Genomic DNA, 27,919 nt, shown 5'->3' with positions numbered 1-27,919 from the left:
TGGTGGAGAACCATCCCTCCTGGGTTAGGTCCATTGACTGCAGCCCAAAACAGGTTGAGAAAAGTGAGAACTAAGAGTGAAGGAGTAGGCTGGGGCCACTTCAGGGAAGCTTGGATTTTCTTCTGTCTATATGAGGTAGAGGAGAGGAGCTGTACTTGTGGAAGGTCATCTTGTAACAGTGCACGAGGGCTTGGGGTGAGATAGATAGCGATCCTGCAGATAACAAGCTGACAGTGGGTACGCTTTGGTTAGGCAATAAGAAGGGATAAATGGGGAGTTTGGAAGATAGAATTGGCAGAATCTGCCAACTGATTTAATGTGGAATCCAGGTTTTAGACTAGGAGGATATTAGAAGCATTATTAAGGAAAGGGAAACCACTTACTTAGGCATCAGAGAAACACCCTCGGCCGCTAGAAGGTGTGTGACCTTGGAAAAATTACTTCATTTCTGTAGGCCTCGGTTTCTTCATTAGGTGTAATGGTATGCACCTGACGGAACTGCTGTGAGAATGAAAAACACAAAGCCCTTGATACAGTCCCTGGCACATGATAAACCCCTGATGCTGACAGTTTAAAACAATCCATTAGCCAAAACATCTCCATCACAAGGAGGACTCAGTTTGGGGTTAAAAAAAAAAAAGACAAGTCTGAGTTTGGACATTCTGAACAGAAGAGAGTGGCTCTGTGGAGCATGTATCTGGAAATGCAGCTCTGGCTCATAGGTGAAAGACAAGAGGAAAGATATAGGCTGGGGATGATCTTCAACAAAGTCATTGCCACAACCTCTAAAGGAATGCAATCCCCATAGCAGAGATTAACTGACCCTCCCCCCCAAAAAATCTAACAACAAACAATGGTGAATATCTAAGTTTAAGGGTGACAAAAAACAGTAGGAGGATCTCTGTGGTTAGCCTAAGATCAACACAGAATCAAAGTACTTGAGGAGCTGAGACACTGCTTGAACAAAGAAAGGCTTCTAAGAGTATTACAGGATGAATGAATGATGTTCCAAGAAGATGAAAACTGAGGGGGTAATTAAGATTTGACTATTAAGATGTTACTAGCAGGCTTTGGGAAAGCATTATCAGTAAAGCAGCAGAAAACTAAAAGGTTAAGGAACAGGTATTTGGCAGAAAACCAAAGGCTTTGGCTAGTGTCGAATCTTGAGAAAAGTCTATTATTGAAGGACAGGAAAAAAGAAGATAGAATAGTAACTCAAGAAAGAAACCAACAAATTCCACCCAGCAACTTCTGTTTACACCTATTGGCCAAGGCCATGTCAGGCGGCTACCTCTACTTGCAAGGGAGGCTGGGAAATGTAGTTTTTAAAAATTTGGCACAGCACATACCTAATCAGAATTGGAGTTCTGATAGTAAGAAAGACTGACATTGGTAATTACTACGCGAGCATGTTTCACTGCAGAACTAAATATTTGCTACAGTTACATTTCAATCTGAAAAGTTCAAAATCATAACTCTTGGGTGTCTCAAAAGAGAAATATTCTAATATCAGGTAAAATAGATTCAAATTTCTTACATTCCAACAGTTGCCCCAGGTCCTGCTACATTTTAGATTACTTCATATTTGTAGTATGATCTTCTACAGTTTTTGTTTTCCTGAATTTTTCATTGTCTTCTCTTTCTCTTGTTGAGAAAAGACTTCTTATAACTTCTAATTTTTTCCTCCTTCCATTTATTGCTTTATTCAATTCACTTTGTCTTGAATACATTTTTCCTGGAGCACACTAACATCCTAGTGTGGCCTGATAGCTTCTTCCTTCCTCTCCTCCTTCCTTTCTTTCTTATTCTCTATTGCCCCTCATTCTCTTTTCTCCTATTCTGAAGGACCTCAGGGGCACAGAGTTGGGTTAATGACAAAGTTGACATACTTATTAGATAGCTAGTTACTTTTAATAATACTCATTTACAAACTCATCCCTCAGTACATGTACCCATCTGGACCCCTCTCACCCAAACCCCCACATAAGGTAACCATCAACCTGAATCCCTTGTGCATGATTCCCAATTGTTCCATTTCATGTATTTTCATTACATTTCAACACAATTTTTATTCAAAAAGTACACTGCTTTCATTTGCATTTTCCCAGGAACACACCCTGAGACAAGGATTTAAGTGACAGTACCTTATCTGGGAAGTAGACAATACCAGTAGAGAAGTGGAGAGGTGACACAGGACAGGAACTGCAGCCAGCATAGTTACACCAGCTATCTCCCTGGATGAATGAAGCTTAATACCCTCTAGGGAGCACTTGCCTCAGAATTTTCCTATCCAAAGAGTGGGGCAACTGAGGTATTTCTGCACTAACTACAAGAAATCATTAGTTAAGAGAGAGTGTTCCTGGAGAGTGTCAATTCTTCTGCATTTCTGGCCTGCCTTGTGAGTAAAATAGTATTTCTTTGAGGCCTTGTTTTGTATTTTTCTCACTAATAATGTCAACATATTTATTATCATATATGTATCATTCCCATGTGTTTCTCTTTTTAAAAAAAAAATTTCATGTTGCCTATTTTTCCTCTTGGGTTGTTTGTGTTTTCCTTATTGATAGGTAGGAGCTCTTTAATACCAATTCTTTGCTGATTATGTATATTGCAAATATCTGCCAGTTTATTTCTTAACTTTCAGTTCCTTTAAGGGTTATTTTGATGAACAAAGTTCTTTATTTTAATTTAACCTACATCATCAATACTTTATTTTATATTTTAGTCAACAATTTTGTCTTGTTTAAGAAATCTTTACTATTCCAAGGTATAAAAGATACTTCTTAGAGGTTTTAAAGTTTTGTTTTTGACATTAAAGTCTTTAATCTAAATGAAGTTTGTGTTGTAATGGGGTGAGGTAGAGATATACTTTCAACTTCTTCCATTTGGTTAACCATTGTTTTCAGCTCTGTCTTTCAGCTCCTTTCCTTACTGATAATATGCCACCTTTTTCATATCCCAAAGTCCCAAACGTGCAGGAATCTATTTCTGGGCTCCCTGTGTGTTTCCATTGATCAGTGTGTCTATGCTTGCACCAACATCACTACTGTTTTATTCTAGTTTCATAGAAAATCCTGATAATTGGTAGGGGAAGTCTCCTTCCCTGAAGAATTGTCTTGGCTATTAACTCTTCCCTATAGGATCTTCAAGTGAAAAACACTGTTAAGGTTTTGATTGGATGGAATGGTTTTCAATTTATATGTCAATTTTGGAAAAATTGAAATATTATTCTATTAAAAGTCCTATTTTCAAGAACCGAAGATCTCCCTATTTACTTGAGCCTTCTTTAACATCTCATAATAGAGCTTTATAATTTTCCTTGTAGAACTGTATTAATCATTTTGCTGTATAACACCCTTAAAATTTCAGTGACTTATAAAAATACATATTTTTTCTAGATACTTAAAGTTCTCAGACACTATTATAAAAGGTATTTTCTCTTTAATTACATTTTCTAGTTGTTTGATGTTTGTGTTTTAATCTTAGTATTTAAAATAATGTGTGTAGATTATTTTAGATTATAATGTGTGTGATTATGTAAATGACCATATCATCTGCAAATACCAGTCATGGGTCGATAAATGATGGGGATACTTTCAGAGAAATGCATTGTTAAGCAATTTTGTTGTTGTGTGAACATTATATAGTGTATTTACACAAACCTAGATGGTACAGCTACCACACACTTAGGCTATATGGTACAGCCTATTGCTCCCAGGCTACAAACCTGTATAGCATGTTACTGTACTGAATATGGTAGGCAATTGTAACACAATGGTATTTTGTGTGTCTAAATATATCTAAACATAGAAAAGGTGTAGAAAAATACAGTATAAAATATTAAAAATTGTACACCTGTATAGGACACTTACCATGAATGGAGCTTGCAGGACTGGAAGTTGCTCTGGGTGAGTCAGTGAGTGGACACTAAATTTATATAATTTTTTTTTCTTTTTTCAATAATAAACCTTAGCTTACTATAACTTTTTTACCTTATAAACATTTAAATTTTTAAAAACTTTTTGACTCTTTTGTAATAATACTTAAAACATCAAGACATTGTATAGTTGTTCAAAAATATTTTCTTTATTTATACCTTATTCTATAAGCTTTTTTCTATTTTTAAAATTTTTAATTTTTTTACTTTTTAAACTTTTTTGTTAAAATCTAAGGCACAAACATTCATATTAGCCGAGGTCTACACAGGGTCAGGATCATCAGTATCACTGTCTTCCACCTCCACATTTTGTCCCAGTGGAAGGCTTTTAGGAGCCATAACATGCATGGAGCTGTCATCTCCATGATAACAATGCCTGCTGGAAGGATCTGCCTAAGGCTGTTTTACAGTGAACTTTTTTTTTAAATATAAGTAGGAGTATACTCGAAAATAATGATAAATAGTACAGTAAATATATAAACCAGTAACTTAGTCATTTATTATCAAGTATTATGTTCTCTATATAATTGTATGTGCTTATACTTTTATATAGCTGGCAGCACATAGGTTTGTTTATACCAGCATCACCACAAATCCGTGAGTAATGCTTTGCACTACTACATTTGGACAGCTATGATATCACTAGGTAATAGAAATTTTTCAGCTCCATTATAATCTTCTGGGACCATCATCATATATGCAGTCTATTGTTGACCAAAATGACATCATGAAGCACCTGGCTGTAATGACAGTTTTACTTTCTCCTCTCAATCTTTAAACTTGTAATTACTTTTTCTTATCTTGTTGCACTGGCAAGGCCACCAATACAATGTTGATTAGAGTTAGTGATAATGGATATCCTTATCTCTTTTCTGATTATAAATGGGATGCTTTTAATATTTCAGTGTAGGATATTGTCTTTTAGATTTTTAAATAAATACATTTTATCAGGTTAAGAAATTTTCTTTCTTTCCAAGTAACTAGGTTTCTTTTTGTAAATGTAAATGAGTATGAAATTCAATCAAATACTTTTTCTAGTATAGATTAAGATGTCTATATGGCTTTTTTCTCCTTTCATCTGCTAGTGTGATGAACTCTATTGATTTAATATTAAATGATCTTTACATATCTAGAATAAACTCAAATTGGTCATAACATATTACCTTTTGTATTCCTTGTTAGATTTGAGTTGCTTGTATTTTATTTAGGATTATTGCATCTATACTATGAGAAAAATGAGCCTATAATTTTTCTGTATTAAATCTTTGTCACCTGTAAAACTCAGCTGTAAAACCATTTGACCCTGGTGTTTTCTTTGTGGGAATATTGTTAATCACTACTTCAATTACTTTAATAATTATAGTCTTCTATACTGAATCAGTTCTGTTATCATTTTTAGAAATTTTAAAAAGTTATAGTTTTTGTACTTTATTATTTTTCTGCAATTTAGTCAATGTATTTCCAGTGATTTTCATTTACATGCATATACCAAATATATTTACAAAAATTAAGCTTTGTAGTTTTGTCTTAATTTTAGTTTTATACAAAAAGAGTTTTGTAGTTCTATTGCCTGTTTTTAAAGCTTTCAAATTATTATGAACAGCTTTCCTGTTTTATTCAATATTGAAAATATTCCCCAAAAAGAAAGAACTTTAGCCTATTTTCAAGTAAATCGGACTCCTCACTCTTTATGTTGGCAATGTCTAGATTTAAAATTCAGAGTGGTATTATGAATATATTTTTTTCCTTGAACTTATTTTCTGGACACAACAAATTTTACCAATGTATGAAATCCCTTGTTCCCTCTTGTATCTCTCACAGCATCTCCTAGATTTTTTTCTCTCCACTGATAGAAATATTTCACCTCTCTTTCCAACACAGATCTTTGGGGGGCAAATTTTCTGAGGCCTTCTATGCCTGAGAATATCTTATCATGTCTCTGAATTTGAATGACAATTTATCTGGATATAAAATTCTAGATTCAAAGTGATTTCTCTTCAATGTGTTGAAAATCCTGCTTCATTGTCTTCTTGCATCCAGAGTTGATAGTGAGAAAGAACTGATGTCAGTTTGATTCTTGGGTTTGTTTGGGACTTGTTTTATCTCTGAAGCCTTTCTGTCTTTGATGTTCTTAAGTTTTACCATGATGTGTCTATGTGTGAACTTTTATTTCTCTCTCCTTTTGAGAACTCTGAGCTCTTTGAAACAGAGGTCTTTCATCTTTATTTGGGGAAACTTATTCCCATTAATTCTTCAAATATCTCCTCATCTCCATTTATATTTTCTCTTTCTGAGACACCTACTATCTGAATATTAATCCCATGTTCTCTCTCTCTTCTATATCTTTTTAATTGTTCACAATATATTTTTTTTGTTTTTGTTTTTGCCTTCAAAGAGATATCCTCAATTTGTCTTCTAATTTATTAATTCATTCCCCAGACACATCCATTCTGCTACTCATCCTAATGGTTGTGTTCTTTAAGTATTACTTTTGATACCTAAAATGTTTAGTTCTTTTTAGTCTTTCTATCGTTTTTGTTTCACATTACTAATTTTCTCCCTTATTTCACTTGGTGTACTTAATGGCCTAATTTAATTTCTTTGTCTTCTTGATATTTCTGGTTCTGACAGAATCTAAATTGAGTATGTTACTTTCAGTTTTGAAACAATCGTTCTCCTCAAATGACTCCTTATTTCTGCGTAAGTGTATGAACCCTTGAAGTCTTGGCTAATCTGCCAGACTATGTGGGAGGGAAGACCCCCCAGCTTGCTTGAACCCTAATGTGGGAGGTGGATGTGCTCAGAGAGGAAAGCCCTGAGCACTACAAGCTACAATCGCTGCCTACAGTCAGATCTTTATCCCCATCCCCAGGAAGAAGCACAGTTGGTTTTCTTATAATCTTTCTACATATGTTTGTGTTTCTCTTCACTTCTGTAGTCATACCATTTTTTTCTCCTTCCTGTCATTGCTTATTGATAGCTCAGCCAGTGTGTGGTCCAAAGAACATCTGTACTGAAGTCTCCTTCGGGTGCTTATGAAAAATGCAGATTCCTGGGCTCTCCCTCAGAGAGTATTAATCCAGACTCTCCAAATGGAGCCAGGGAAACTGAATGTTATTATATTAATAATAAACCATTCAGGAGAATCACATATAGATATTAACAGTTCAAAATCATTGTTAGTCCTTACTGTTATTTTTGCTCTTTAGCAGCCTTATTAAGGAAGCTGGAGGAGAATTCATAACATATGACTAAACTGTATGACTTAAATGAGATTTTAATGTTTTGTTGATATCATTGATCTGTGCTATGCCTGGGTCTCATTAATATAAATAAACAGAGGGTGAGTCTAGTGCACTTCTCCCAAGGGGCTCAAATGACTTTAAAAATTTTAAGTCTCATTTGTTCTCCTATTCGCTGTTGGCAAACATGTATTGATAGAACAATAAAGAAAGTCCCTCTTTGCACATACCTGCTTCCCCTTTGACCTTCTCTGCCATGTTCTGACGTAGCACAAAAGCCCTCACCAGAAGCCGAGCAGATGTCAGCGTCACGCTTCTTGTACAGCCTGCAGAACCGTGAGCTAAATAAATCTCTTTTCTCTATAAATTACCCAGCCTCAGGTATTCCTTTATAGCAACACAAAATGGACTAGGAGGGAAAGTGAAGATTATTTTGCACTGATAAATCATACTGTCTATGGAAGAATATAGTTAGTCAAATAGCTATCGGAGGTCATTAAACTGAACTGTAAAAAGGAAGGCTGGAGAACCTGGGAAGCTGTTTCGGTGGTAGAAGAGTCCTTTGTTCATGATTCAGGAAGCAGCAGGTTACATTCATTTCAAGAATTTTCCTAGTAATATTATTTATTATATCCCAAAATAGGAAAGAACTCAAATGCCCATCAGCAGTAAAATGAATTAATAAGTTGTAGTACATTAATATCATACAGCAATGTAAATAAACTGACTGCAGATACATGCTACAGCGTGGATACACCTCACAAATGTAATTTTGAATGAAAGAAGGCAGACACAAAAGAATACATGCTATATCATTCCTTTTCCATAAAGTTTAAAAAACAAGGAAAACTAAACTATAGTGCTTAGAAATGCAAAGTTGGATGGCAAAAGTATCAAGAAATGCAAGAAAATTATTTCCATAAATGTCTCCTTTAGGGAAGAGAGAGAGGGTTAAGTCAGGCTCATCCATCGCTCCACACTGGCCCTTCCTGGCCAGTGATCGTGACTGTTTATGAAAAAAGGGATTTGGAGAAACTGTGTTTGGGCTGTATCAATAATTCTTAGTGAATGTCTTATGGATGGGGAAGGCAATTTGAATATAGGTTGATGAGATTAATTTGATTAATCGTGTTGTTCAAATATTTTATATCCTTGTTGATTTTTCTGACTGCTGTTGTAATACTTACTGAGAGGTGTGTATGAAAATATCCAACTATTATTATATGATTTTAGATTAGTTTCCTCTTCTAGTTTTATTACATTTTGAAATAAATAATTTGAAGCTATTAAGTGCACATGGGTGAAACATTAGGTGCAGAAAATTTTAGGATTTTTATCTGTTTAATTGATGCTTTTATTATTACAAAATGTTTCTGTGTACATCCGGAGATTTTTCTTGACTTCAAGTCTGCTAATCTGATATTATATATTTATAATCAACTTTCTTTTAGCTATTGTTTGCATGTTATAACTTCTTCTACCCTTTTACTTTCCATTTAACTGTGTTCTTAAATTTAAACTGCTTCTCTTGTAAATAGCACATACATAAGTCTTGTTTTTGTATTCAGTGTGACAATCTGTCTTCAACTGAAATGTGTAGTTATTCACATATAATGTAACTATAAAATAGATGGATTTAGATCTCCAGCCATGCTATTTATTTTCTATTTATCCCATCTAATCTTTATTTTAAAATTAATTTATTTATTTTTATTTCAGAATATTACGGACGTACAAACGTCTTGGTTATATGAATTACTTTTGTACAATTTGAGTAAAAGTTATAAGTGTATCCATCACCCAGACAGTGTGTACTGTACCCATTCAATGTGAATTTACTCATCTCTTCTTCCCTCCTCCCACCTGCTTGATTTCCATTGAATTTTACTATCATATGTACACTGAATATTGATCATTTAGTTTTAATTTAATAGTTAGTACATGTGGTGTTTGTTTTTCCATTTTTGGGATACTTCACTTAGGAGAATTGTCTCCAGTTCCATCCATGTTGTTATAAAAGGTATTAGTTCACCATTTTTTATGACTGAGTAATACTCCATGGTATACATATACCACATTCTATTAACCCACTCATGTATTGATGGGCACTTGGGTTGTTTCCACATCTTTGTGATTGTGAATTGTGCTGCTATATACATTCAAGTGCAACTGTCTTTTTTATAAAATAACTTTTTTTTCCCTTGGGTAAATACCCAGTAGAGGGATTGCTGGATCAACTGGTAGGTCTACTTTTAGGTATCTCCATACTACTTTTGATAAAGGTTGTACTAGTTTGCAGTCCCACCAGCAGTATATGAGTGTTCCTTTCTCTCCAAATCTATGCCAGCATCTGCTGTTTTGGGACTTTTTGGTAAAAGCCATTCTCACTGGAGTTAGGTGATATCTCACTGTGATTTTGATTTGCATTTCAAATCAAATGATTAGAAATGATTAGAGATGTTGAGCATTTTTTCATATGCTTATTGGACATTAGTCTATCTTCTTTTGAAAAGCTTCTGTTCATGCCTTTTGCCCACTTTTTAATGTGGTTGTTTGATGTTTTCTTGCTGATTTGCTTGAGTTTTTTGTAGATTCTGATTATTAGCCCTTTATCAGATGAATAGCATGCAAATATATTCTCCCATTCTCTAAGTTGTGTATTTGCTCTATTGATTGTTTCCTTGGCTGTGCAGAGCTTTTTAAATTGATCAGGTCCCATGTATTTATTTTTGTTGTTGCTGTGATTGCTTTTGGGGTTTTCTTCATAAATTCTTTGCCTAGGCCAATATCTATAAGAGTTTTTCCAATCTCTTCTATCCAATTTTCCTAGCACCATTTATTGAATAGGGATTATCTTCCCCAGTGTATATTGTTGTCTGCTTTGTCAAAGATCAGATGGCAATATGTGGATTGTTTTATCACTGGGTTCTCTGCTCTATTGCATTGATCTATGTCACTATTTTTGTGCTAGTACCATGCAGTTTTGGTTACTAAAGCCTTGTAGTGTAAAGTCTGGTAAAGTGATGCCTCCAGATTTTTTCCTTTTGCTTAAGTTTGCTTTGGCTATTCTGGCTCTTTTCTGGCTCCAAATGAGGCATAGAAATATTTTTTCTAGGGCTACAAGAAATGATGTTATTTAGATGGAGATTGCATTGAATCTATAAATCACTTTGGGTAGTATGGACATTTTAACAAGGTTGATTCTGCCAATCCATGAGCACAGTATGTTTTTCCATTTGTTTGTGCCCTCTGTGATTTCCTTCCTCAGTGTTTCATAGTTTCCCTAGTCTTTCCCTTCCTTGGTTAAATATATTCCTAGGTATTTTATTTTCTTTGTTGCTATTGTGAAAGGTATTGAGTCTTTAATTTGATTATCAGTTTGACTATTGTTGGTATATAGGAATGCAACTGATTTGTGTACATTGATTTTGTAATCTGAGACTTTGTTGAATTTATTTATCAATTCCAAAGGTCTCTTGGCAGCATCTTTGTTTTTTTCTAGATATAAGATCATATCATCAGCAAAGAGAGATAGTTTGACTTCTTCTTTCCCCATTTGGATATCCTTGATTTAATTCTCTTGCCTGATTGCTCTGACCAGGACTTCCAGCAGTATGTTGAACAGAAGTGGTAACAGTGGGCAACCTTGTCCGGTGCCAGTTCTAAGTGGGAATGCTTTCAATATTTCCCTGTTCAGTATGACGTTGGTTGTTGGTTTGTTGTATATGGCTTTTATAATATTGAGGTATGCTCCATCTATTCCTATTCTGTTAAGAGTTCTTATCATAAAAGGGTGCTGAGTTTTGTCAAATGCTTTTTCTAAGTCTATCAAGAGGATCATATGGTCTTTGCTTTGCTTCTATTTATGTGGTGAATCACATTTATAGATTTGCATATGTTGAACCATCCTTGCATCAAGCCCACTTGATTGTGGTGGACTATTTTTTTGATGTGCAGCTGAATTCAGTTTGCTAGGATTTTATTGAGAAGTTTTACATCTATATTTCCAAAAGATATTGGTCTGTAGTTTTCTTGTTGTTGTTGTTGTTGTGTCCTTTCCTGGCTTTGGTATCAAAGTTATATTGGCTTCATAGAATGAGTTGGAAAGGATTCCTTCCTTCTCTATGTCATGAAATAATTTCTGCAGTATAGGTACCAGTTTTTTGTAGGTCTGGTAAAATGCAGCTATGAAACCATCTGGTCCAAGACTTTTGTTTGCTGGGAGATATTTTTTATTGCTGTTTCAATTCATTATTTAACATTGGTCTGTTCAGGAGGGAGGTTGTGTATTTCCAAGAATTCATCCATTTCCTCAGTGTTTTCAAGTGAATGTGCATATTTTCATAGTATTTAGAGATGATATTTTGTATTCCTGTGGTATCAGTTGTAATATCCTTTTATCATTTCTGATTGAGTGTATTAGGGTCCTTTCTTTTCTGTTTCTGGTTAATCTAGTGAGAGGCCTATTTTGTTCACCCTTTCAAAGAACCAACATTTTGTTTCATTAATCTTCTGTATAATTCTTTTATTATCAATTTCATTTAGTTCTACTCTGACCTTAGTTATTTCTTTTCTTCTGCTGGGTTTGGGATTGGTTTGCTTTTCCTTTTCCAATTCCTTCAGATGATTCATTGGATTGTTGATTTGTGATCTTCCTGTCTTTTGGATGTAGGCATTTATGGATATGAATTTTCCTCTTATGACTGCTTTTGCTGAATTCCATAGATTTTGATAACTTATGTCCCCTTTGTCATTTCATTTAAAGAATCTTTTAATTTCCATCTTAATTTCTTCCTTGACCCAATAACTATTCAGCTGTAGGTTGTTTACTTTCCATGACTTTCTGTAGAGTTGAGTGTCTCTGTTGGAATTGGTTTCTAATTTTATTCCATTGTGGTCTTAGAAGATATATGGTGTAATTTCTATTTTTAAAAATTTGTTGAGACATGTCTTGTGGCCTAGGATGTGATCAGTATTAGGGAATGTTACGTGAGCTAATAAGAAGAATGTATAATCAGTAGTTTTTGGGTAGAATGTTCTGTAAATGTCTGTTATATTTGTCCTAGAGTTCTGCTTAAGTCCATTGTTCCTTTGCTTATTTTCTTCTTGGAGGATCTGTCCACTCTGTTAGTGGAGTGTTGAAGTCCCCACCTATTATGATGATGCTATTTATCATTTTGTTTAGATGAAGTAGGGTTTGGTTTATGAATCTGGGTGCACCTGTGTTAGGTGCATAAATATTTGGGGTTGTTACGTCTTTGTGTTGAATTGTTCCCTTCACTATTATATAATGACCATCTTTGTCTTTCTTTATTTTTGCTGATATGAAGTCTATAATCTGATATAAGAATGGCTACACCAGCTTTCTTTTGGTTTCCATTTGCATGGAATATTGTTTTGCATCCCTTCACCCTGAGTCTGAATGAGTCCTTGTGGGTTAGATGTGATTCCCGGAGACAGCAGATACTTGGCTTTTTTTTTTTTTTTTTTGGTCCATTCAGCTAGCCTATGTCTCTTGAGTGGGGAGCTCAGGCCATTCACATTTATGCTGAAAAAGCCCTCATTGTGAACTAGAAAAATTGACTCTAACTATTCATCTCCAAATCATAACCTAGTAAAATCCTTAGACATTACCAAATAAAGAAAAATCTTATCAGTTCCATGCTAAAAGACAAAGTACTTTACAAAGGACAGAAAGTCTAATTGCCATGACTTTTTAAAACCAAGAAAACCAGGAAACAGTTTAGTTACATAGATAAAAGAGAAAGTGGCAGCCAAGAATTTTTTTTTAAATCCAACCAAGCTTTGCTTAAAATATCAAGGCTATAGGTGTTTTAAAGATAAACAACACTCAGTGAATACTATATCCCTGACCTTTTTCTGAGGTATTTACTAAATGACAACCTTTATCCAACCAAGATATAACTAATAAAACATCAGTAAAAGGACTGATTATAAGCTTTGAATATATTAAATTGTAGTTCTAACCCTGAAACAAATTGCTAACTAGCTGTAAAGAATAGTATGCAAAAATTACATGTTATTATAAAGTATAACTAATACCATTTATAAAATAAGAAGAGAAGGGAATAGTATTCCATGGTATATATTTATTTAAAAAAAAAGAAAAGGGAGAGAGAATGGGCAAAGTAGAATATGCTCATTGATTGTTGCAAAGGCAATAAGTAGATTTTTCTCTACTTATTTACATTTCTAAATACCAAAAGAAACGACCTCAGGAAAAAGGTACAATAATTATAACATATATATATAAACATGTACACACAAATATATGTATGTTTGTGTGCTTGTAGGCTTATTTGTTTGCAAAAAGAAACTCAGGAAGAATAAACTAAAAGAATCAAAGTGATTACTTATGAGGAGTGGGTGGGAATTAGGTTAAAGGGATGAGAAGAGTAAAACCTTTTCTGAGTGTATCTTTTTATGTAGTTTTGATGCTTGAAACATCAAAATGTTTTACATATTCAAAACTGAAATTAAATTAATAGGGATGAAAGAATCATGGCCTAAAATTCCTACAGATAGAAACAAATAAACCTAACTATATATCAAACTGATAAGAATTAATTCAAGAAACTTCTGAGCACAATAATCTGAATATCTTTAGGGAAATTTAGTTTAAGAACAAAAAGAACTGCAAAAACATCTTGAACTTTCAGTTAGTAGATTCATTGTTCATAGTAGTATTGGTAATTTCAGTGTGTTTCAAGAGAGATCAAATGTTTCTTGGGATAACCTCCCAAATAAATTACTTGCACTCAAATGATTGTCTCAGGATCTGTTTCTGGGGGAAACTCAAACCTAACCCAAACTCAAGACAATTTCATTCATTCATTCATCAACACTTATTGAGCACTTATTATGTGCTAGGCACTGAGTTAAGTCCTTAGCAACACATTATCTCTTTAATCATCACAATATCATTTCCTTTATAAATGAAGAAATCAAGATTAAAGATGTTAAGGAGCTAATCCAACATCACATAATCAGGACAGAGTGCTGGGAAGGAGGGATGGCAGATCAGGCTGGCTTGGGCTCCCAGATGTCCACAATTGAACTGAACAGTATGGAAAAGGAGCTTTCTGTTGGAGTAACAATTTGAGAATATTGTTACAGTATAAAACTGCTATGGAGGAAGAAAAAAAGGATGCTAGTCAAATGATTGAGAAAACATTTCAACAAAACATTTCTGAAATTAAAAAAAATTATTTTTGTGCTCTGGGAAAGTAAAGTGCTATAAGAACACACACACACACACACACACACACACACACACACACACACACACACACACACAAACCTCGGTTTAAATCCTACTGCTAGTTTTTAGCAGTGAGACACAGGCAAGTTGCTTACCCAGTCTAAACTCCATTTTCTAATCCATAAAATGTATGATATCCAAGATTGTTGTAAGAATTAATGAGATTTATTCAAACATCTGGCACCTGATGAGTGCCAAATTCAATTTGTGGAAATACACTGTCATTTCAGGAACTTTGTATTAAGTACTGAAATATAGATGCATCAGTACTATGCTTAGCAGGAACTTAAAAAAAGAAGCAATATAAAGCATCTTATGTCATAAATCGTATCTATATTACTATATTTAAAATTTTTGGTCTTTCCATATTATAATGCTAGCTTAATATTTAAAAACAACATAAAAACAAAAATTTTAAAAGGCAAGCTTCAAGTATAAAATTCTGTTGGAAGCAATGTCAAAGAGTTCACATAGTAAAATGTATAATTTTGATAGCAGAATTTTGTATTTTGTATGTGTCAATCAATACTAAAAAAATAAAATGTTGTTTACCAGTTGCAAATGATATTCTTGATTCTTCCCTAGCCAGATAGTTTAGTTGTGAGATCTTGAAGAAAAACAGTAAGTGTACTTGTCTGCACCATCTTTATTATTATTAATAAGATTTCGTTTAACCAGTGCATTTGCTTAAATTTGAAAAATCATTTTATTAGAATTCCTGTTAGAATTAGTATGATATGTATTTAAAATACTATTAATCTTAGACATATGGACGCAATGTGAATGATTTCAAGGAACTCAAATGATGCACTTGTCAGAAGGAGAAATTTCTAAGGGGTGCTTCATTGATTTGACTGGAACTGTTTTATTCAGAACAGCTCAGATTAGCAGCAGCAGCAGCTAGTGTTCAATGAAATGCTTCCCTTTTCCACCTACTCTCCAGATGGGTTAAGGCAGGCACAAAGAGATTGAAATGACCAAGGTCAAAGCATGATTTGACAGGACTTTCGGATTTTTGCTCCAATGACCTCTTATGTAGTCTTGGCTATAGGTAAATGAAATTAGTGCTTGAATAAGTCATAGATTTAAGAGAACTTTATAGGCCATCTTGTTCAATATCTTATTTTGTACAACATATACTAAGGTTCTAAAAGATTTAGAGACTTATTCATTGTTGCTTAGTTACTGGAGTTCACAACAAATTAATATTTCTTACAGTAAATTAATTTCCCTGATTTTTCTGTCCCCACTGAGTTGTGTAAGCAGGCACCTCTGTACCTTCTATCTCTGCTTGATATAGTTGAAAAGCAAAACATCCAAAGATACACAACTTTATCATGTTAGCTCAGCAAAGGGGTTCTCCGTTAGACATGATGGTCTCACTTCTTAACTTTCTCTTTTTCTTTCCCCTCTTTTACACTCACAAGGGCTGATTCATTCAAACATGTTTTTAAAAAGTTACCAAGTTTTAGCTATTGAGGTAGATACTGGGAACATGAGGGAAAGTCAAGGGCACTTTCTTCTTTCAAGGAGCTTAACGGAAGACAGAAAGTGTAAGTACATAGATCCACAGCCTGTGAGAAGTGGCAGGATGGGAAGAAGCGACAGAGAGGCATAAGCAAGAACCTGCTTGAGGGGATCACTCAGGAGGTGATTGAACTTGTCTAAAAGGTACAAGGAAGTGCATGTAAAAGGGCTCCAAATGACTCTCAAGTGTGACTCTCAATGACTCTCAGGTTCACGTGGGGAGTGGAAGAAGATGGGGCTGGAAGGGAGGCAGGGGCCACATTCAACTGGTCTTGTTCTTGGAGTGTAGACATTATTCAGAAGGTCACGGTGAGTCATTGATAGAGTTAAGAAAGGGAGCAATGAAATCATATTTGTTTCTTAAGAAAACATTTTGCAATGGGGACGCTTAGTAAGAAAGTACTATAATACGGACAAGCATTTTGCTGGGTGTTGAAGATAAGATAGTGAAGGACATAATATAACTCTGCCCACTTACAGTCTAGTTCAGAAATACTAAGAATCTAAATGCTAAGAGTCCACATTAAGGTAGTAGCAGTAGGATTAAAAAGGAAGAAATGGATGTTATAACAATGATAATAATAATAGTGCTTATTACCATTTATTGAACACAGCCCGTGTCAGGCACCAAACATTTTACATGCACTTTGTCTATTCTCTACACAGTAGTTACAGTGATTTCCATAGGTTAGATCTTGTCATAATTCTCTCAAACCATTCCAGAGCTTTCCTACCACATTCGGCTCAAATATTCAAGTTTTTAGGATAAGCTACAAAGTCCTCCAGGCTGCGACCCACTGTGACTTCTCTGAGCTCATCTTCAACTCCTCCCTTCCCTCTGTTCTGGCCATAATTCCTTCCCAGCTGTTTCTACGTGGCTGCAGGCACCTTTCTGCCTCAGGGCCCTCTCTGTCTGGAAGGCTCTTCCCTTTATATTCCCACAGCTCATTCCTTCACTTCTGTCACGCCTCTGCTTAAATGTCCATCTTTTATTAAGACCTTCTCTGGCCACTTTGCCTTGCTTTGCATTTCTTCTTAACATACCACATTCTGACATCCTATGTTTACGTGGTTTTCTTCCTCCATGGATCATAAACTTCATAAGGGTAGGCACTTTGTTTTGTTCACTGCTGTATTCTCAGCACTTAGAACAGTGCAGGCACATCATGTCTTCTCAATATATATGTATTGAATAGATGAAGAATGACAGTAGCCCTATGAGGTTGGTACCATTATTTTTCACAATTTACTGATGAGGAAACAGTATCAATTGAAGTACTCAGGGTTCTACCAATAAGTGGCAGAACTGGGATTTGCATGGAAAAAGTGCTTGCCTTTGTTGAGCTTGTACAATGTGCCTGGCATTATTCTAAGTGCTTTATGCAGATTAACAATTAATCCTCACAACCCCATTTTACAGATGAGGAAACTAAATCAGAAGGGGGTTTATACACTTGCCTGGCATCTTTGCACTTGCTAGAAATTGGGAGCCTGTCCTTTTAACAATTTTGCTATACTTTTTTTTTATACTTTCTAATTCTAAAACCAATTCTTCAGGGAGTATATGACTTTGCCTCTTAATTGCCATGAGAATGAGGGAGAGGAAATCTAGAGTTACTAACATTATTATGATTGGGGACTGTCACAGATGGTAGAGTTATCAATCAAGTCAAGGGATGTAGGTTGAGTTGGTTTCATGCTCCCCTAACTCCAGACTGCCTCCAACTGCCTCCCTGACATTGTCACTTGGATATTAGGATACAAGGTCAGCTGCAGTAAAAGGGATCTAGAGGAACCATGGCAGATCATAGAAGTAGTAGCTGTTTCACACCAAAGTTGAGCTGGTACACGGGATCTGCCCAATGAAGTTCTCAGGAGCCTACCCTGTTGCTCTGTGATCCCTAAAATGTTTCTCCCAGTCATAGTGTGTTTGTGCTGCTATACCAAAATACCTGAGATTGGGTAATTTATGAAGAATAGAAACATATTTTCTTACAATTCTAAAGGTAAGGAAGTCCAAGATCAAGACACCAGCAGGTTTGGTGGCTGGTGAGGGCTGCTCTCTGTTTTTAAGATGGTTCCTTGTAGCTACATCCTCTGGAGGGGACAAATACTGTGTTCTCACATGTCTGAAGAGATGAAAGGGCAAAGGAGGGCCTAAGCTAGTTCCTTCCAGTCCTTTTAGAAGGACACTAATCCAACCATGAGGGTAGGGCCCTCATGACTTAATCACTTCTCCAAAAGGCCCCCATCTGTTAATACTGCCATAATGAGGATTAAGTTTCAACATGAATTTTGCAAGGGATACTCATTCAAACCATAGCACCCTCCAACATAACTCACCACCCCAACCACATTTCACTTATTAGAAAGAGACAAAGAGAAAGGGCAAAGGACATCCAATTTCTTCTAGAGAATGATCTGGAAGTTGCACACATCATTTCTGCTCACACCCCACTGGCCAGAACTTAGTGACACGGTCACACTTAGAGTTTAATATAGGCAGTCATGTGTCTGGCTAGATATTCTATTATCATGAAGAGCAGAATGCATATTAGGGGTCAGGTAACAAACAGTATGTACTCCAGATATCTCTAATTGGCCTCTCAAATTTAACATTGCCAAAACTAAATTCCTGCTTGTTCTCCCAAAACCAGCTCCTCTCCGCAGTTACTCCCATCTCAGTCAATGGTGGAAAATAGCATAAACTCAACGGCTTGATTTTAGACATGTTGAGTTTGAGGTGCCTGTAGAACATCTAGTATAAATTTCCAGTAAGCGGTTGAAGATATTGTATCTGAAGCTTCTGAGGTCTGTGTTCAAGATTTAGACTTGATCCTTGACTGAAATAAATGATAGAAGAATAGTGTATGTAAATGGGTCTGTCACAAAGTGTATAATATAGTGGGCAAAGAGACACAAGGATTTAGAGGGAGGATTCTGCATAGGAGCCTTGAGGAAGAGTAGTCCAAGACATGGAAGGAGAGAACAGAGAATACAAGGTGACAGAACCAAGGAAGAAGTTTCCAGGAGGCAGTGGTTAGCAGTGTGGAAGGCTACAGAGAGGTCAGATATTATGAAAATTGAGAAGCAATCTTTGAACTTGGCTATTATGCCATAGTGACATTGATACAATCAATGTATACAGCAAAATGGAGGTAGATGCTAAATTTCAGTAGTTTAAGAGAGACTTGGAAGGAAATTACAATCCAAGCATAGATGGCTCTTTTAAACAGAAGGAACAAAGTCAGTAGAGGCAGAATTTATGAATGGGTTAGGGAATGATTGTGGGAGTAACAGTCTTGAGGCTAGCTCTATGCTCACCAGAAAAAGTTAGCTGTAGAGAGGAGGAAGGATGTAAGTTAGGTCAGGAGGAATGCAAATTTAGACAAGTTTGTAATAAGGGTGGGGCATGAAGAAGTTCATACTTGATGTGTGTAATGCTAACAAATGATACAGATAATACTAACACTAATATTATTACTACTACTAAACACTAACATTTATTGAGCACTTATCATATGCCAGACAGACAGTGTTCTTCATGGAACTTATTTTGCTTCAACAGTATTTCTTAAATACTGGGAACTATTCATATATAGAAAGCTTAAGTATCTCTCCATAGTTTAGTGTGTAACATTTTGATGCAGCCTAAAAATAGCAACAATGACTTTCACCCCACCATATTTTACTCTTTCTCTTCCAGGTTCGGGACTTATTTCTGATCCTGGGGCATGTGGGGTAATAAAGAAATTGTGTTTTTACATTTTGATTCATTTGTTGTGGCTCACGTCAACCAGAAATCCTAAGCAGCAAACAGCCCCGCCCCCACAGCAAACAAACAAAAAACTTCATTAGCAATTTAGGACAATAGTAAAAAAAGTTTGTATTATCAGATATATATTAGGAGATACCTTCATAATCAATGCAGTGTTGGGTTACTCTGAAAAAGTGTCCACAGTCTTATAGGTGTGACTTCCTCTTGAACTGGGAGTTCTTGAGGGCAGGGATAGGGACTGTTGATCTTTTATTGTTTCCCAAGGCAAGGCACATAAATAGTAGCTCGCATACTTCATGCAGTCCAAGGCCTAGCACATAAATAGCTCTTGGTAAACAGAAGTTCAAAGTTTGTTCAAGGCATTAATGCCTATGTTTACAAAATTAAACTGTTGTTTTTACTCTACACCTGAAAAGAGAAAATTTTTAGAAACTACTGCGTCTCATCTTTACTAGAAATAGTTTAAACAATTTACTATTCACTTTGTAGATACTAAGTCATTTTCTGGGAAAACATACTTGAAGAAAAATACGGGTCTGATAAGGAAAAAAAATTTCATATAAATTGATGTATATGAAGGTGGAACACTGCTAATATTCTAAAGATTCCTGACAATATTCATGGAGGCTATTTTTATCAGAAAACATTTCTAAATTTGAAAATGGATAAAGCAAAGAGCACAGTGTGTTCTTGAATCAAGTCTGATACTAATATCACACATAAGAATACATGCTTAACATTAATGAACTAAAAGGCATATACCTAATTTCTCCGGATTCCTAGGAGGAATGAGGATCTTCCTTGAGCTTAGTAAAGCAGTGGATAGTCATTTTGACATCTAAGAGAAGATTTATTTCCCTTCCTTCTTTAATCTTTTTGGAACTCAGGGATTTCTGCCACATTTTGATACACCAGGCTATTATAAAATTACATTTTGTTTATTCAGACAATTTCTACTTAAGATGGATTAGAATAGCTAAAAGTATCTTCACATGCTATCTATAGTACTAATAGTTTGCTTTAATTATTCTAACTGTAAAGTCTTTAAAGATTTTCATTCTTGTCTATTTTGATAATATACAAAGATAAATCCTTAAATAATTATAATTCCAACTAGTCCCTTCCATAAAATTTAACAGCAAATAGTTTCCAAATGTGGATCTGTAATGGGGGAAATGAAAAATGAATAAAGAGCTGAGTTAAAACATCTTAAAATAGAACCTAGCTTAACACTATCATTTATCATCAGTTGTCATAGAACAATTTAAACTCTTCTAGCTTATTTAACAGGTGATTAACTTTTATATAGTTATAGTTGTGACTATATAAAAATGTGCTCTAAGAATGACAATTTAAAAATACACTTCTATGTACAATTGTTGATATAAAGAATTTGAATACTACATAATTGGGGCCTCATATAGGATTTTAATGGCTTATCAGCAAAGTTGCAAGCCACAAGACTATATGAATTGTTTGTGATTTTCTTACAACTTTGCTGGCAAGTGTTGTAAAGCCATAAAAAGATATAACTCTTTTGAATAAAATGGTGACCCTGGTATTAAATATAACACATGCCTCTAAATGGGTGCAACTGTCACAAAGATCACAATTAGCCTCGATCTAGCTGGGCTCAACCAGAAGGCCACTTCTCTTTAATAGACAACCTACTTAATGTCAACACTACAGTAGACAGGCTTTTTACCTTCTAGTCTCTGGTAAACCAGTGACAAATCCTGTGTTGGCAAGAGACCTAAGCAGATGACCTTGGTCTCCTGAAAACTGGCCCGCACTATCGGCCATCCCTAGAGTCTACAAGGGAAGCTCCGGGTGGAAACAGGCTGTGGCTGGAGACCCAGTAACAGTATGCTTTGGCCACGCCTTGGGGCTGAGGGCTCTCAAGGCCGCCTGGGCTGACATTTGGAGCCCATTCATTGCCAAACAAAATCGGAGGGGGTCCCTCGGTTGGGTAGATGAAGGGGCTCTCCAACCCTACTGGCAGAGTGTAGAGAATTTCCAGAATGCACCCCGTTTTCTCAGGCAGGTCATAAACAGCAGGGGCTAAAAACAAGTATTACCCTTTAGGTCCAGTCCCAAAATGGCGACCGACCCTGGTGGGACTCCGAGGAGCCGCAGACCACCTCCCCTTCCCTATGGCCCCTGCGCCGGCGGCGACGGGAAGCGGGAGGAGGACGGAGCCGGCGAGGGATGGAGGGGCGGAGCGCAGCACCCTCCCGCGCGCGCCTCCGCCCCGCCCCACGTCCCCGCTTCCCTGCCTGGAGCCTTCGCCCGGCCTGGTGGCGCGCGCTGCCTGACGGGATACTCGGCCCGCCCAGCCAGTCCTCCCGTCTTGCGTCGCTGCCGCGAGATCCGTGTTTCTCCCAAGATGGTGGCGCTGGGCTCGGGGTGACCACAGGAGACGACAGGGCTTTTTCCCCTTCGCCAGAACGCCGACACACCACCCCTTCGCTCGCTCGCGCATCCCGCCGCAGCGTAGCCATCCGCCGGCCTGGGCGCCCGCCATCCGCCGCCTACTTAGGCTTCACCTCTGCCAGCCCAGCGCTCTCGGCTGCGGGCGGCGGCGCCTCCCGTGGCTCCTCCTCGGAATAGCTTGCGGCCTATAGCCACTGCGAGGAGGGCCCCGCAGCCCCCCGGTGTGGACAGGCAGCTGCTGCTGGCGACAAACGCCGGGATTTCGGCGGCTCCGGTGTCCCCTTTCCCGGCCTCAGTTTCCAGAGAAGGAAGCGCGGGTCCCGCATGAGCCCCGGCGGTGGCGGCAGCGAAAGGGAACGAGGCGGTGGCGGGCGGAGGCGGCGGGCGAGGGCGACGACGACCAGTGAGGCGGCCGCCGCTGCGAGGGCCGCAGCCCAGGCGCGGGGGCGACGACAGGTCAGTGTTGCCGCGGACGCAGCCTGGGCTGGCGGCGCTTGCTCCCCTCCGTCCCGTCGGTCTCCCGGGCCACCCTTCGGGTCCCACACTGGCGAGGGTAGACACCCACTTCCCCCAGCCCCCACTCCCACCGCCGAAGCGAGTGTTTGGGGGAGCGTGGTGTGGAGGGGCTAGTGCCAGGAGTAGGCCCCTGGTGGCAGCGGCTACTGCAGCCGTAACTGTCAGTCCTGGCTGAGCGCCGGAGGGAGGGTTTTTTCGCCCAAAGGGACGCGAGCGGGCCCGGGGCGGGGCGGGACGTGCAGGGCGTCGAGAATTGGGCGTCCTTGGAGCGAGGCTCGCCGAGCCAGACTGGGCCCCAGGCTGGGAAGGACAGGCCTTCTCTTTCAGAGGGGAGCTCTTTCTCGGCGTTTTCGAGGTTTTTGGCTCTCTTGAAGAAGACATATTCAGTCGTGTGTTTGGTGGGTTGGGGTTTTGGGGGAGTGAATCGATGGGGGAGAGCCAGCGGATGAAGTGGTTCGTCAAACCGACGGGTTATGTTCACTGATTACTCGTGTTGCTGGTCGACGGGATTTCTGAAGTTGAACGTGAGTTACTGGGTTTGCCAGAGACTCCTGTGTTAAATGCAAACCTCCATGCAAGCAGTTGGCCTTTTTTTTTCCTTTTCAGTTGAGAAAATGAAAGGACGCTTTCCTCATCTTGGTGTGGAGGCTTTTTGTTGGTAAAGTCAGAATTGCATGTACCAAATGTCTGTAGAATTTAAAAAAATAATTTTAATACAAATACTGTTGGGTTAAGTTTAGAATCCTCGAAAGGTAATTTAGTCTCTGAATTTTTTATGACTTCCTATGGGTGTGCTAAAATAGAAAATTTGTTTGGGGTTATATTTATGAAATGGCTAGAGTGCTGTTGAAAGGTAAGCTAATAACATATGGGATTTACAGTCCAAAGTTACCCTCAATTATGAAGGAATATGGATATGACCCATAATTTTGATCATTCCACTGCTTGCAGTATTGAGAGATGCAGCAGATTAGGCCAGAATTTTTGGAGAGGGAAAGAGGTTTGCGGTAGAGATGACCTAAAGTTTAAGAAATACAACTGGTAAAAGTTACATGTCAAAGACTCTTAGGTACCCAGTAAATGGTGTTTAATAAATTGGACAAATGGGATGAGAAGTGTTTTCTCATACCTCTGATTAGTACTTAAGAGATTACTTGGTAAATCATGTAAAATTTAGAATTTAGGAGAGATAAGAAATTTTTATTTTGGTACGTATAGTGGAAATAGCTTTGGAATAGATCTTGCTTTTCAATCTAAACTACTTACCACATTTTTAGTAAAATGAATACAATATTAATGTTGCTGCTGCTAAGCTCTAAAGATGACCAGAAGCCCTATAAAGAAACACTAATAAGCACGACAAAAAAAAAAAAAAACGAAATAGTTTCAAGAAACGATATGCAGTCTTTATATATTTCCAATATATATAGAAGAAATATAAGAATACAAAGAAATATCTTGTAATCTTTATTTACAAAATTAAAATGTAAACTATGAAAGTCTTATTGTGTCAATATTTAGCAACCAGCATTAGTTTCCTAAGTAGTATGCACACCAATGTGTACACTATTCTCTGGACATTGCCCTTGGTACTGCCCCCGCCCCCCCATTTAACCATACTGAGATACAAAAATACTGTGTTTTGATTTCAGAGGTTTTGTAAGCTGGTTTATTTTTTCTCTCCTAAATTCTTTTTTTATGACTTAAAGCCTTTTTTTCATGACTCCCTAAATAAAGATATTTACTGGTCAGAGGGGTGAGGAAAACACGTTCTCCTTCCACTTGTCCTGACCCTTTAAACAAGATTTATTGGGTACCTACAGTGTCTTTGACATGTAATATTTAATCAGTTGTGTTTCTTAAATTTTAGATCATTCCTATGTCAATCTCCTTTCTCCTCTCCAAAAGAAATTTGCAATAATTTACTGTTTCTCTCAATATCAGTCAGTGGAATGATCTAAAACTATAGGTCATAGCTGAATTTTTCAGCCCAAGCACTTGAAATGATGTTTCCAAATGTCTGTTTTCTTAAATATTGCTGGTTATGTTCTCCAGTCATGTTGCACACTTTTTGTTTAGACCTATAATTGTTTAGGTCTAAATGTAGAAACACGACATTAAGTACATATGCAGCTGTTAAAAAATCAGTTTTCAGATTTTTATGAGTGAAGAACAAATTTTCAAAAGTTATTTTTCAGGTAAAATACTTGGGTACAGTCTTAGGTGCTCTTTTCATGATGGTTCAGGACAACAGTTTTGACTGGTTTTGAGTGTTCCCCTCACTGCCAAGGGTAAAGATAAAATTTGATTATCAGAGACATCATGGTATGTATAGTGGAAATAGCTTTGTAATTAGACCCTGGCCTTATCCTAATTGCCTTAATCTTATTGAGCCACAGTTTTGATATCTGTAAAATTGGCTGTTGAAACTGCCTCACAGTTGTGAGGATTAAAGTATGTAAAATGCTTAGCACACAGGCATTCAATAAATAACCTTAGAAGGCTTTCTATCTAGTTTTTTCTGAATGGTCTCAAAGTACGTTAGATATAGTAGACTATAGCATATTATCCATTATATTGTTTATTTGCCTTCTCATTAGCTGTGAACTCATTCTTTAAGGCGAAGGATTCTTAGTGTTTTCCAGAGAGTGTGTTACCAGATGTCCTAGTCTTTTTGGGCTGCTATTACAAAATACCATAGACTGAGTGGCTTATAAACAACAGAAATTTATTTCTCACTGTTTTGGAGGGCTGAGAATTCCAAGATCAAGGTGCTAGCAAATTTGATGTCTTGGTGAGGGCCCACTTCCCAATTCATAGACAGCTCAGCTGTCTTTTCACTGTAACCTCCTCTTGGGGAAGGTAGAGGAAGTTCTCTATAAAGAAGGTCTCTTTTATAAGGGCACCAATCCCATTCATGAGTACAGAGCTGCCCAAAGGCCCAACCATCACCTTGGGGGTTAGGCTTTCAACATGTGAATTTTGGGGAAACACATTCAGATCATAGCACCAGAGTATGTATAAATTAGTTATTGGTAAATCAGTAGATGATCAACTAACAATTATTGGGTACTTAGCGTGGCTCGTATGAGCTGAGCTAGGTACAGGGGCCACAAAGACAAGAAAGATGTCTGTGTGTCTTTTGGAAGCTTATAGTCTAGTGATTTTCTCCACATAATACCATTTTTTTGTGAAACCCTAGCATGTAATGGACCTTCATTTCCCCATGCCCTTCCAATGTTAGGGCAGTTCTGTGGACTTAATACCTCTCACCCACCAGCTACTTTAAAGACTTAACTGTTTTACTTCCTTTTTTATGTGACCCAGTGGCATGTTTATGTCTTAGTCCCAGCCCATCACCTGATATCTTGCACATAATGTGTTTGTAGTTATGTGTGTGTGTGTGTGTGTGTGTGTGTGTGTGTATGTGTGTATATGTATATAAAATAAAAAAACTTTACTCTGGCAGTTGTCCGTAAATACTCTTTTTTTTTTGTGGCTGTGATTATCATTCTGTCTTCTGGCAGTAGATTGAGGTCAGCTATTCTGTGTCATTTTATACATGAGGAAATTGAAGTACAAAGCTTTAAAATGATTTTCTTGAAGTCACGCAGATGTCAGGGCCAGAATCTGAGTACTTTGGGTTCTACTTCAGGACTCTGTACACCCGGGACATGTTCTGTCCTACTTTGGGGGAGTAGTTAGTTACACTTGCTTTGCGGTTACCTACCCACCTTTTTGGAGATAATGTGAGTGTTTTCTACACATTTTTTTTTTCTTTTTTAAGCAAGGCCCATCACTTCAGAATCTATAGTTAATAGAAGGCAACCTTCACAAGATGCCACCAATGGACCTTTAATTTCTTCTAATAAAGGAAAAAAGTAAAATTACGTTAAATGGAAATTATTAGTGTTAATCTCCTAGAAACTTAAATCCTGCCTTCAGTCATGAAATGTTTGAAATACTTAAAGTTGCTATATAAATACATTCTTTTTTAATGAAGTGACTTATTAATAAATACAGAATGAATTTCTTTCCCAGCTTTCTTTATCATTTACTCTCAAAAATGTCACTTATAGGGCTTTGGTCTGAGTTATCTATAACAAATATCCATACTATTATGGATAATAATTAAAAACACTTTATTATTAGGCCTGAGAATGAAATTAGCATTTTCTTAAATACTGTTCTTTGCATATGAGGTTTAGCTGAAAGTCAGTTATTAGTTTGATTCTAAGCTGTATGACTGAACTCTCTAAAATTATCTATAAAACTTTAAGTGCTTCAGAATCTAAACAGATTCAGTGAACAAAAGCCACTAAGAACTGTTGAAATGGAGGAAGAAGTAGTAATTTTGGTGTCAGAAGATCTTGGGCTCATCCTTCTTATCTGGCTTTGTAGCTGGTCATGAGCAGGTAGTTAGCTTTTATCTAAGCCTTTGTTCCTTCTGTCAAATGAAGATGGGACCTGCGTTGTTTTAGAAGAGTATGCTTTTCAAATGTGATCATTCTTGAAAAAGTGAGTTAATAACCTATTCTCAGAAACATTATTTTGGGAAATTTTTAGTGTGTGAATTTATTTTAAATATGTTAACTGCCTTTCACATGAACAATAGATCTTAATAACTAGTGATCCATCACTCAGTATTATTGATCTAAAGTCCAATCCCTTTTGTAATTTGCTCTACTAGACCTGTTGTGTTAATTTGATAAATGATAAGTGAATCATAAGATTGACCTGAAAGGAAAAGAGATTTTAGGGGACATGGAACATAGCGGGCAATACTGGATAAGATTATTCCTGTAGTTCAACTCTAGGGAACCTGAACAGGAATCTTGTATAAGGCATCACCTGTGGCCATAGAAGAGAATCTTCTGTAAGACTTTATTAATTAAAGTCAGCATCTGTGCTGCAAGTAAAAGTATAGAGGTAGTATATGAGCCCTGAATCCTCATTATGCAAGTTGGATAAAATCTTCCTGAAGTGAAACCTGTTAGCTGGCCAGTGTGGTGTCTAATGCTGTAACTCTTAACAGTTCACTGTGTTCCAGAAGTTAATCTTCTGTATGTCTCAGGATCAATTGAGGTTTGTATAGCACAGATCCCTTTAAGTTACAGAAATTAGATATGAAAACAAAATTTTTTGACCTATTTTTTTGTGGTATGCAGGATTGTAGCTCTTTTCTAGTTCTTAATGTGTACCCA

At 37.0% G+C, this 27,919-nt stretch overlaps 2 protein-coding genes across 4 annotated transcripts in view; one reads left to right on the top strand and one right to left on the bottom strand.

Moving 5' to 3' along the window:
• Nucleotides 1-437: 437 nt before the first annotated feature.
• Nucleotides 438-22,290, bottom strand: LOC123645058. 2 transcript variants are annotated; one of them, XR_006737392.1, is made up of 3 exons: nucleotides 21,845-22,290; nucleotides 19,903-20,174; nucleotides 438-501 (listed from the first exon to the last, which is right to left on the bottom strand). XR_006737392.1 is itself a non-coding variant. In XM_045561559.1 (2 exons), exons 1-2 carry the CDS (start codon nucleotides 22,288-22,290, stop codon nucleotides 20,150-20,152), a joined length of 471 nt encoding a protein of 156 aa, XP_045417515.1. In that variant the 3' UTR covers nucleotides 19,843-20,149. The 2 variants fall into 2 exon arrangements, 1 of the variants encoding a protein (XP_045417515.1); XM_045561559.1 differs by lacking the exon at nucleotides 438-501 and having other exon boundaries at nucleotides 19,843-20,174.
• Nucleotides 22,139-27,919, top strand: part of UBE3A (ubiquitin protein ligase E3A) — a 103,845-nt gene continuing 98,064 nt past the window's right edge. The window contains exon 1 of one of the 2 annotated variants that reach the window (XM_045561557.1): nucleotides 22,139-22,655. The gene's annotated coding sequence lies outside the window, so the exon portion shown is untranslated. The remainder of the gene's footprint in view (nucleotides 22,656-27,919) is intronic. The other variant, XM_045561558.1, reaches the window with a different exon arrangement.

Source organism: Lemur catta, chromosome 9 (genome assembly GCF_020740605.2).
Source record: "Lemur catta isolate mLemCat1 chromosome 9, mLemCat1.pri, whole genome shotgun sequence".
Classification (NCBI taxonomy): domain Eukaryota; kingdom Metazoa; phylum Chordata; class Mammalia; order Primates; family Lemuridae; genus Lemur; species Lemur catta.
This window is presented reverse-complemented; position numbering and strand designations above follow the sequence as displayed.